General features: G+C 28.7%; 1 protein-coding gene across 2 annotated transcripts in view; it reads right to left on the bottom strand.

Annotated features, from left to right (window-relative positions):
• LOC129980857 (endothelin-converting enzyme homolog) overlaps window positions 1-12123 on the bottom strand; it is a 145352-nt gene that overhangs the window by 120440 nt on the left and 12789 nt on the right. For both annotated transcript variants that reach the window (XM_056091286.1, XM_056091285.1), the window contains exon 2: window positions 1065-1150. Coding sequence is in view for 1 of the 2 variants with exons in the window: in XM_056091285.1 (XP_055947260.1) it covers window positions 1065-1150 (86 nt within the window). In the remaining variant the exon portion in view is untranslated. The remainder of the gene's footprint in view (window positions 1-1064; window positions 1151-12123) is intronic.

Below are 12123 nucleotides of genomic sequence, written 5' to 3'. Positions count from 1 at the left end.
GCATTTCTTTGACTTTCTTTCCTTTCGCTGACAGAAATCTTATCACTGCTCATTGCATCTGATCATGAAATCGCAAACACCATTTTAGCAATGATTTATAAAGATAATACACCTTAAAAAATGGAATCACCGAGATCTTCATAGCATTGGGTGCAGATAGTTACTCCATCTATTATGAATAATCACCATTTTATCAAATACTTTTATGTTACATCAAAAATTTGTGCGTGCGTTAATTATTAATAGCTCGTCGTATGAACATACAGAACAACATTGTTCTCAAGTAGCAAGACTGTTCTTCTCTCGACTTTCGCGTATATTCCTGCACTATTTCACAGTGTCGTGTAGTGAAGATAATCTGCACCATAGAACAATACTTCTTCCCGTTAAACGTTATGGATTTTGATTCAGAACTGTAACTTAGATATCAAAACGGCATGCAAAATTTATCTCATTCGCAGACTTTCTGAGTCGTTGTGATAGCAAAAATAAATACAGACATTCTATTTGCAGCTCCTCAATACTTTTTCAGCAAGTATTGCCATAGAAGATGAGACTTGGGGATTACAATTTACACTAGAGTCAAGATCTGCGAGCACTATGTGGAAACGTACTTTTTCGTCTGGACAGAAGTTCAAAGTTTTACAAGACTTAAGAATACAAAATGTTTCCTTCGCCAAACTCGAGAATTCGCCAAGTGTTAAAAATACTTGCCTAATGAGCAATATTATGGATAGGGCAAAAAATGAAGTTTTTGTGCAGGAAACGATTAATGTCCGTTTTGTAGGTCTGTAATTTTATATATTGCTATATTTGGCGAATTATTGCTTTCAAAAATAAATTTGGCTACTGTATCCTAATGTATACCTTTTAGATATGGTGGAAAATTATGTATATCCATACAGTTTTCATGAATAAATATTTTTCTCAGAGGTCACGGATTGCTTGGATTTGTTGCATATAAGACATAAAGATTTCTCGACCTCGGAATTTTATAAAGGGAGGGGGGGGGGAGGAGGTTGGATAAATTATCTGAATCTTCAGGTGAAAAGAGTGACACTCACCCTGGTTGAGTAATTGTATAAACTGTTTTTCTTCCAGTCAGAGACAGAGAACCAAAGGGGAGCACGTATCTTCTTGAAGGAGGGTCCTGGTGATGAACAAAAGCAATAATTGAAATAAAATTTGAATAATGAAAATAAGGTTTATACAGAGTAGAAATACTTTCACAATGCTGCTTGGTAAAACTTAAAATAATTTTTTTCTGTGTACGGAATAATTTTGAGGCTTGAAAAGTACAGAAAAGCTTTTTTAAATTCTTTAATCATTTTCCCAAGTAAGCAATATTGTTTTGTATTCTTTTGACAAACAATACCCCAAATTTTTTTGCTACAGAAATATTTTTGGAATTAAATTTGAACTATTATTTTTAATAAAACTTGGATGATAATACATTTGGTTTTAAAAAAAGATGTTTTTTTTTTTTGCTTTTCATATGTTTTTAAATAAATTGTTGCTTTTAAAAGATTTTATATAATTTTATTTTATGATTTTTGTCTTTTCATTATTCGTTTTTGAAAAAAAAAATATTTAAAGAAAATGAATGTTTGTTTTTTGTAATTCTTTTCTTGTTTCACTAGTCTTGATTGTTTTCATCATATGGAGCCATGATAATTGTGAAAATTCTTCTTTTCATTTCTTTAAAACTTTATTAAAAATTACTGACGTTCAACACTTTTTATTGACGAAGTCAGTGAAAATTTATTAAAATTGGAGCGCTAAATATAAAACGTAAATAAGTTTTCATTAGCGAATTCACTTCAACTAATACGATTTAGGAAAAAAAAGTTATCTATCTTCTTCGAATTTTATACTATTATTTGTTCAAGTATAATAGTATATTATTTTATACAGACACGCTATTCTTATTATTTTACACGTTATTTAATTCACTAACCTTTTATCATATTAAATATAATCTTTGGAAGATTCTCAACGTTTCGAAATAATATATCGTGTGATCCGAACCAGTTAATTTTTTTCTGAATTGAAGTTTGTCCAAAGAATCTGAATCTGAATTTATCTCTGGAAGTCACTAACCTTTCCATCAGTTGTTAATCATCATTTTCAACTGCATATTATCAGTTTGCAAAGAATATGTAAACAAAGTTAAATAAATAAAACAATGAAAATACTTTTCCATGTTATATTAAGTTCTGTGTATTAAAAGGTTATTTTAAATCAATTAAAGACATGAAATATAATTACAGAATTATAAAAGTAATCAGTGTAAGTAATAGCAAACGTAAGTAGGAAATTGTAGGTAATAGACAGAGCTCTCTCGTCTATACCTTAATTAAAGTTGAAAGATAAATAAAGAGCAACTACTTAATTTTTTATAGAATTTGCCAGAAGTTCTTTTATTCTTCAAACATACTTTTCTTAGCAAAAGTAAGAAATAACCTGAAAAATTGTGATCAATAATTCAAGCTTTTGATCTATACCAAATAGTGCGATTATTTATAGAATGACAATAACTGAGAAAAATTGAGAGTATATTAAAAATGAAAGTTAGAGGGCAAACAACATATTTTGTATGAGAGTATGTAGGAATTCAGGTGCGAAGTGCTATTTTAAGTCAATATTTTTTAGAATTGTTCATTCATTTTAAAGTAAAATCCAACTTTAAAATGAATGACGAATGTGACGGTCTATTGGGCAGCACGCAGCGAACTTGCGTCATGGATCCAGCAAAATTTTAATTGGGTTCAAATCTCATCATTAGTGAAAATAATGTTGCCAATATTTGAAAACAAAAAAAGAATTTTACTTCTCCAAATTCGTTTGAGAGGTGAGAATTGTTTTCAAACCCAAAACATACTGTTATCAGCAAAGAAAGAGTATTAAGAACTAAATATTAAAACAACAAAACTGCATAACTTGTCCTAAACATTAATCATTTAATTATAGAAAAAAAACCTCGCTTTATAAATATACTAATAAGGCGAGATACGCCAAATATGAAATTATATCTATCTGTATCTGATATCAGATCTTATATCTATCTGATCTAAGACTTATTTCATAAAACTCAGCTTCATTAGACAAGTTGAAGGATTACATTAAAATAATCTTCCATTTGAATAGTTGATTATCACGATGAATTATTACTCGATTTCATCATAAGATAAGGTGATATTATTTTATGCTCTTTTCATTATTGAGGGTATAAAATGATTCAAATGTAAAATTTCGCCAAAGCTATAAATTAATACATTTAAATATGTATCAATGGTATTAATCAAATTAATATTAATATTTTTAAGTTGAAACTATCAACCAAAAAATTAAAGCAATCTTTATGAAAATAACTTTAAAGTAAATATTTCCTGAGTCAAAACTATCAAAAGAAAAATACATTGTATTTAAAGTACGCTAATGCTGCTACGTCTTAAACACAAATGAAATGAACCAATTAGAAATAAATAAATAATAAGTTTAAATGCAAAAATGATTTTAATAAAAAAAAGAAAGAAATGATGAATCTGCTCTAAAGACTTTATCAAATGTCACCCTCAGGCAGGGTCACAAAGCCTTCCATAGTGCCCCTTGGTAAAGCCTGCGACAGGCTATGCGCTTCAATTAATTCAAATTAAAACTTCCTTGCACGAAGATGGATGAGACTAGGATATGACAGTAGGGAGATCTTAAAAATAAAGACATTAATTAAGGGCTATGTTAATTTCTCGTATACGAAGTATTAAGTAATGCAATCGTCAAAAAAAAAAAAAAAAAAACGATCTCGAGATTTTGGTGAATTCCCACGTTTCAGATCACCCAGAGCCTGAAAAACACATTTTTGGCCTAATGCCTCTCTGTCTGTTTATCTGTCTTTAAACTCTTTACTTTACTACTGTTACTTTAAACAAGAAAACACACGTGGATTCCAACATGCGTACTTTACTTAAAGTGTTGCCATTTGTGTTTACATGTTTATCAAGCCTTCCTATGAGCAAAAAAATTCAATTTGCCTTTCGTTTGTCACATATAACTGCGCTATTGGACAGTGATTGAAAACGCTAAGGAGTGAACTTATTTTTTTTCAGGTTATCTGTAAATTCTGCTTAGAAAATTACTGCAATTCATTGAGCTAAATCATATCCCAGCAATAAAATCTTTAATGGTATATTGATGGCAGTAGTTACTTTTTTTTATCTTTTAGAATATTATGAGCCTCTATTTTTTACATAGCATCGTCCTTAAGCCCAATAAATCAATAGGAATACTGCTTCTCCAACTTTCTACTTCCAAATTACTTTCTATGATTATTATTTTCTACAACGGTTAAAATATTAATCAAATATACTATTGTAAAATATGCTGCAGTTGAAATAATAATCAAATTATTTTCTATTATTACAATTTTTACTTTTAACTTCATAATATTGTGGAGAGAATCGAGTGTGCATTTTTCTACTTTCACAGATTAGATGCAAGAATATGATAGTGATCTGCAGGTTCTATGTTCGTACCTCATATAAAATTTTATTTATCTAGCTTGATATATTTTTGAATGGTAATTTCACATATAAAAGAATAAATAGACCGACAGACAGTTCATCCGGGAACGGATTTAATCCAAAATCTGATGCTGATTCACTTGTTGCTGTTTTGAACAACCATGTTTGCATATAAACAAGCAAAATATTAAAAACTATTTTTTTGACTCAAAGAGATTAAAAATTTCAAAATTCTTCAACATTTCGAGATCAAATTTTTTGATAATAATAATGCTATCTCATTCTAATAATTGATGATAAAAAAAAGTAAAACCATGCAACATGAATCGGGACAGTTTCTACCGCATTTTATGTCTAAACAATTTATGATGCATTTATAAATTGCATTATGATAAATTTATAAATTGCATTATGATAAATTTTATCATAAATTGCATTATGATAAATTTATAAATTGCATTATGATAAATTTTATCATAAATTGCATTATGATAAAATTTATTCAAGTTTTTATTTTATAGAGTTTATACAAGATATATTATTCATTTTGTTCAATTCTTCCATGAAACATCTAGATTCAAATCAATGCAATTTTTACTAAACGTTTTTACTTGATTTTTATATAATACTAGCCGCCTTTGGCGACCAGCCGGTTCGTCAATCTTAATGTTCGTTAAAATTTTCATAACTAAATATTTTATGCAATTCCTACTTTATAGCTTCTTCATCAAAATATTTTAAAACTTCAAATTTTGATAGGCATATAATTCACTCATAATATTATAAACGCCTCCAGTCATAACATAATATGTATCTCTCTCATTTTCTGTTAGCTCCCATAAGAATTCATACTTTAAATTAAAGTGGAAAGGATTAATCTGCAATTAATATAATAGTATGTTTACTGAAACAAAGTATTTTTTTTTTTTTTTTTTTTTTTTTGTAATATGATTATTGAAAACAGTCACTGAGTGTTTAAACTTTATGGGCATTAAAGAATATCTTTCTTAATTCATGTAATATTTCAAAAATTTGTCAACAAAATTTTCTTAGATTCATCATGACCAGATTGATTAATTAACAATGTTTAATTTTAAATGCATCAAACACTAAAAAAAACAAAAACGAATCGTTTAAAATAATCGGTTGAAAGCAGGTTAAAAAAACTACTTAAAAGACGATGGTCTTAAAACTATAAGCATACACAAAATATATATAACTAACATAAATACACTTTAATTACAAAAGCATGCAACTAATCTAAAAATAATTTAAACCGTCCGTTGATATTGGTTGTCATGTCAACAATCAGAACACAATGCGCATGCGTGAATTTGCAACGCTAGTTACGGTAACGCAAATGCGTGAGTTTTTCTAAGCCAGTTGGGGTAACGCTATGCAGATTAGAAATTTTTATTTCCTTTATTCTGTTTTATTTTAATTCAAAAGTATTTCAGAATTAATCTGAAAGATCGATTAATTAACAATGTTTCATTTTAAATGCATCAAACATTACGAAAATAAACAGAATCCTTTGAAATAATCAGCCGAAAAATCTTAAGCCTAGCCTCATTACTGTTGGGAAAAAAAACTGAACTCTTACTCATTTGGTGGTAGGGAAAATGAATAATTTTTTGTCGAGAAAGTTAGCTTTTAATTAATAATTAAAATTCTAATTAAAAATTCAAAAATTGACCCCAGGTGCACATTCCCGACCTCTAAGGTATACATGTACCAAATTTGGTAGCTGTAGGTCAAATGGTCTTTTCTGTGGAGCGCCAACACACACACACATACACACACATTGAACTTTATACATAAGTATAGATGTTTTTTTTAAAGCAAGCGAAGAGGGGGAAAAAACTATTCTAAAAAATTGGGTAAAGCAGGTGTTCTTATTAAATAAGTAATTTTTTTAAAAAATGAAACGAAAAAGGGGAAAAGTTATTCTATAAAATTATGTAAAGCAGATGTTCTGTCTTAGAAACTACTTTCCTCTTTCCAGCTGTGTTGCCATAGAAACCGGCGCACAGCTGTTTACACGTTAATGTTTATCTATTCAGATTTTATAACATCTAATCAGAGTAATGGTGAATATCAGTGCGTTCGTGTTCGTCAATAAATGTTAATTTTTTTAATAACATGATTAACGAAAACTGAGTCACTGAGCATTTAAACCTTATGGGAACTAAAAAATATCTTTCTTAATTTATGTAATATCTCAAGAATTTGTCGACCAGCCGGTTCGCCAATCTTAATGTTCCTTAAAATTTTTATATTTAAATATTTTATGCAATTCCTACTTTAATAGCTTCTTCATCAAAATATTTTAAAACTTCAAATTTTGATAGTCATATAATTTACTCATAATATTATAAAGGCCTTCAGACATAACGTAATATGTATCTCTCTAATTTTCTGTTAGCACCCGTAGAATTTATGCTTTAAATTAAAGTGGAAAGAATTAATCTGCAATTAATATAATAATATTTTTTACTGAAACAAAGAATTTTTTTATAATCTGATTAATGAAAATAGAGTCACTCAGCGTTTAAACTTTATGGGCACTAAAGAATATCTCTTTCAATTTACGTATTATCTCCAGAATTTGTCAACAAAATTTTCTTAGATTCATCATGAGCAGATCGATTCATTAACAATGTTTACTTTTAAATGCATCAAACAATAAGAAAATGAAACGAATCGTTTAAAGTAGACGGTTTAAAACAGGTTTTAAAAAAACTACTTAAAAAACGATGCACTTAAAACTATGGGCATATACAAAAAATATTTAACTAACATAAATACATTTTAATTACAAAAGCATGCAACGAATCTAAAAAAAATTTAAATCCAGTCCGCATCCGTTGATAATAATTCGTCAACACAATGCGGAATTCAGAACACAAAGCGCATGCGTGAATTTTCAACGCCAGTTACGTAACGCAAATACGTGATTTTTTTTCTACGCCAGTTGGGGTAACGCTATGCGGATTAGAAATTTTTAATTTCCTTTATTCTGTTTTATTTTAATTCAAAAGTACTTCAGAATGAATCTGAAGGATCGATTCATTAACAATGTTTAATTTTAAATGCATCAAACATTAAGAAAATAAACAGAATCGTTTGAAATAATCCGCCGAAAAATACTAACCCTAGCCTCATTACTGTTGGGAGAAAAAAAACAACAAAAGCCTTACTCATTTTTTCGGTGGCGAAAATGGAAGATTTTTTTGGCGGAAAAGTTGGCGGTGGGGAAAATGGAAGATTTTTTTGGCGAGAAAGTTAGTTGTTAATTAATAATTAACATTTTAATTAAAATTTCAAAAAAGCGACCCCAGGTGCACATTCCCGACCTCTAAGGTATACATGTACCAAATTTGGTAGCTGTATGTCAAATGACCTGGCCTGTAGAGCGCCAACACACACACACACACACACACACACATTGAGCTTTATTATAAGTATAGATATAGATTAATTTAATTCTTTGTATTTTTTTTCATTTAAGTGTTTGAAATAAAAAATATTTACTACACATTAAATTAAAGTTGCAGTATTGAATTAAGTTAGACAGACAGAAAGTTAGACAGATAGACAGAAATGAAAGCATTTTTTTCTGCCCCAGGGAGGTTTCAAGCGTGCAGATTCATCAAAATCTCAAGCTTAAATTTTCAGCATAGCAATTGTTTTTGTAATAATAAATAATAATAAAATTTTTTGTAAAATTGTAAAAAAAAAAAAAAAAGAATACATTTATTTGAATTCAAGCAAATTTGATCAGAAGAAATTCTCAGTTATAATTACAACCAGTCTGAATTTGGTTTTAACGAATTTCAATTTGCATAAGTTTCATTTCAAAATTAAATAAAACTTTCTATAAAATAAAATGTATTTGAATATTTATTTTTATTAAGCGAATTTAATGTAGTCTGTAACTTGCACATTTTTAAAAAATTAAACTAATATTAAGAAAAAGCTTATTTATGATATTCATATTTCAAAAAGAAAAAAAATAATAAACTAATAATAGTCAGCTTTTAATAAAGCAGCTACAAAATTTCCAAAATGTCTGGATACTAAAAGGATGTATTTTTATTTCACATCGGTGAATATTTAAAACATTAACTCAAACACAAAGTTTAGAGCAAATTACTTAAAACTAAATATTTAATCATTGTTGAAATTTCTAATGTTTTCTCCAGACAAATATTTTCATTTCATCTTTATTATCTACCTTTGAAGAATTTAATGAGGAATTAGTGAAGCTTCACATCAAAGTAAAGTGATAAAAATTTAATGTAAGCTTCGAAATACTTCCATATATTATTTAATACATGTATTCAGAACTATATTATTGAGCTTCATAAGTAAATAAAACTGGCTTAAATAAGCGATAAAAAAATAAATATCAGTTCGCAAACAGTCATTATCCACTAGCATTAAGTATTCAAAATGAGTTTACTTGCTGGTTATTGAATAAAATTTCAAACATACTGAAAGGTACATACTAAAAGCATGTCTGTTTCAAATGTAATGAAATTTCCTTTTTTTTTCTGAATGACCTTTTTTTTCTTCAATACTTAGCTATTTTTGGAAAATTTACTGTTCAAGTTAATCTACAAGATAAAAGCAATTTATATAGATGCAATTGGACGAACTTGAAGTTTATGAATAAAAACTAAAAGGCGGATGGTGCTTAAAGTAAATTAATTATTATAGTCGTTCCTTTTAAATAAACTTTTTTTTTGTTGAAATTTAGCATTTCATTGATTAAATTTTATATCAATTTAAAAATCGTCTTATGTGCGATTATTTACAATTCATTATTATCGATATTTAAATATTCAAATACAGAATTATTTTTGAATTCGATTTGATTCCTAGAATTTGATTTTAATATAAATCCTAGATTACTAAATAAAATTTTTTAATAATTTTAGATTAGTGTTACCAATTTGACCGAAATTGACTATACCAAATTTGATGTATTTAGATTATTGTGTTTTTGAGTATAGCGATTACATATGTCTGAAAGTACGGACCGACAGTTAGTCACCCCCTTACAGTATTTAGCTCAAATTTTGAGATGTATCTACACTGTAGACATTAACTCTGTGCAGCGAATTGTGTCTAACTCTTTTCGTTTCATAGTTTTCATGTTAAATTACATTCAAATAGCAGGACGAATAGATTTAGTCTGAACGGAGTTTATATGAAATTTGATAGATGATTATAAATTTGGTGAAAAGACAGTATACCAAATGTCATTCGTCTAGCTCAAAGCATTCTTGAGTTATCTTTGTCACAGACAGATAGACGAATATTTTCAAAAAATTCGTTTCTCGAACTCAGGAATGTCTAAAGAGTGGAAATTCATCAAAATCTTGAGTTTGAGTTTTTGATGATTATTATATTTATCTATACTACGTATACGAAAAAATAAAAATGGTGAATTTAATTAATAATAGTTAATAAAAATGTAAAAAAGGAATATTATTAATTAATTCTTTTTCTTCCTCTTTTCTATACATATCGATTCTGTCGATCTTTTAAAATCCTTTCATATGTCTTGACTTTACAACAAAATTTGTCAGCCAGTTTCATCAAATATAATAAAGCATTAAGCGAAATTTCTTGATTTTACAGTTTTTTTATGCCAAGTATCGATCAAATTAAAAAAAAATCACTGTACATGTAGAAGAAGTATTTAAAGTGCCTTTCCGCCAAAGTGCACATCTCCAAAGATGACTCAAACTAATTCAGCGTCTCCAAATAGTTCAGCAGGTTTCAGATTGAAACGGAAGCCTTAAAAAGGCAACATCTGGCGAGTTCATTGAGCTGTGTGAATGAAACCAGGCTCTAGATACATTTGAAGGGGATATCAGATATTCAGAAAGTTTAGTTTATATCCCCCCCCCCTCCTTTTTTTTGTCTCATAACTATATGCTGAGAAATTCCAATTTAGCATAGCAAAAAATTCCTTTAAACTAACTATTTAACCATTGGCTTACAATTTATTTCATGGAATAATTTTAAACGAGCCCCAAATATACAGATAAATATCGCTTACAAAGAGCATAAAAACAATTTGAAACTGTTGGAAAATTTGACGTCGAAAGAATAGATAATATACAAGATTTAGATTCCCTGAAGGATAAAAGAAAACAGTTTTGGAATGATATCTTTTGATCTATATGAGAAAATTTCATTCATTGAGTTAAAAAGAAATAATTTCTCACTATTTAAAACTAAAAATGTTGAAATTTTTTTTGATATTGCAATGGTAATAATAATTTTATCTATCACTGTTTAATTATTGATGACCCTTAAAGTTATATTAATAATTATTTCACTATTTAAAAATAAAATTATAATTCATGTTTCATGTGAATAAATATTTATTTTGCATAAAAAGGAATAATACATCCATTAAAATTATTTATGAATTTAATCTGAATTATTTTTTTAGAAAAAGAAAACGTATCTTGGATTGGGACCTAATATCCTAGATATGAAGCGAGTGTCTTGACGACCTCAGCCGTTGGTGGCTGAATGACGGTAGTAATCTACTGGTAAGAGTGTTGTCCCTTTAACAGATTTTCGGTATTAATTTTTAATTTGCTTCATTTAAAAGTTCATAATTCTGATGTTAATGTTGACCTTAACTCTGCATAGTTTTCTATTTATTATATATTTTTAAAAGTAAAACTTTTCAATTTTTTATTTTTAATTAATTTCTTGAAACTGTTATGTGGTAATCAATGCTACAACATAGTGTCGTACATTCGAATCACTAGTATACGACTCGCTACTCAACAAACGACTCGATGCTACTTCAATATTCGTCTCCAAGACTCGGCGCACGGTCAATTTTCAATCCACTAATCATTTGAACACAAAACTTGAGCTTTGCTGGATTGATCCACCTATTTTTTGGCTAACTCAACTCTTACTAACAGTACGACTGAATGCAATGCGGTCGGCCGGCCTTTATAGCTTCCAAAGCATCGCACAAAAGGTTCTTGAAGATTCAATATAATTCACATCCTATTGGCTCTGTCGCCGAAATTCTTGAAGATTCCCCTGTTATTATTCCTTTTGTCGCCAGAGTCACCAAAATTATCGCCAAGTCGCCAAGATGATCGTCAGATTTGTCGCCAACCCTGGAGGTCCTTGATTGCTTCCGATCAAAATCCAATAGAGCTGTCCGTAAAACAATCTTTCCTTCGGTGGAACTAACTGCGCCAGAAAGCAACATTACAGATTCGTAACAACATTAAAAACTGATTCATGTTTAATTTCTTTAACTTGAAAGCTTTAATATCGGTATTACTGAATACAATCTCATTATGTAATATTCTTTTCTGCTGTGCCGCAAACGATGTTCGTGGAGAAGAGAAGAATGCTTAATAGGTGAAAAGCTTCTACTGAAAGAATTTAAAATAATTTTTTATAAATTTTTCTTCAAGTTCTCAAGCTTCCTTGCCACCTAATAAAGTTAGTTGAGTGGACCATCAGTGAATCTTCAGAGATCGAAAGGGTAAATGATATTTTGCCAAGGATATGTTTCGATAAGTTATCAAATCAAGTGATGCGAAGA

Source organism: Argiope bruennichi, chromosome 8 (genome assembly GCF_947563725.1).
Source record: "Argiope bruennichi chromosome 8, qqArgBrue1.1, whole genome shotgun sequence".
Lineage (NCBI taxonomy): Eukaryota > Metazoa > Arthropoda > Arachnida > Araneae > Araneidae > Argiope > Argiope bruennichi.
Note: the sequence above shows the minus strand (reverse complement) of the source record. Positions and strands in the feature narration are given on the sequence as shown.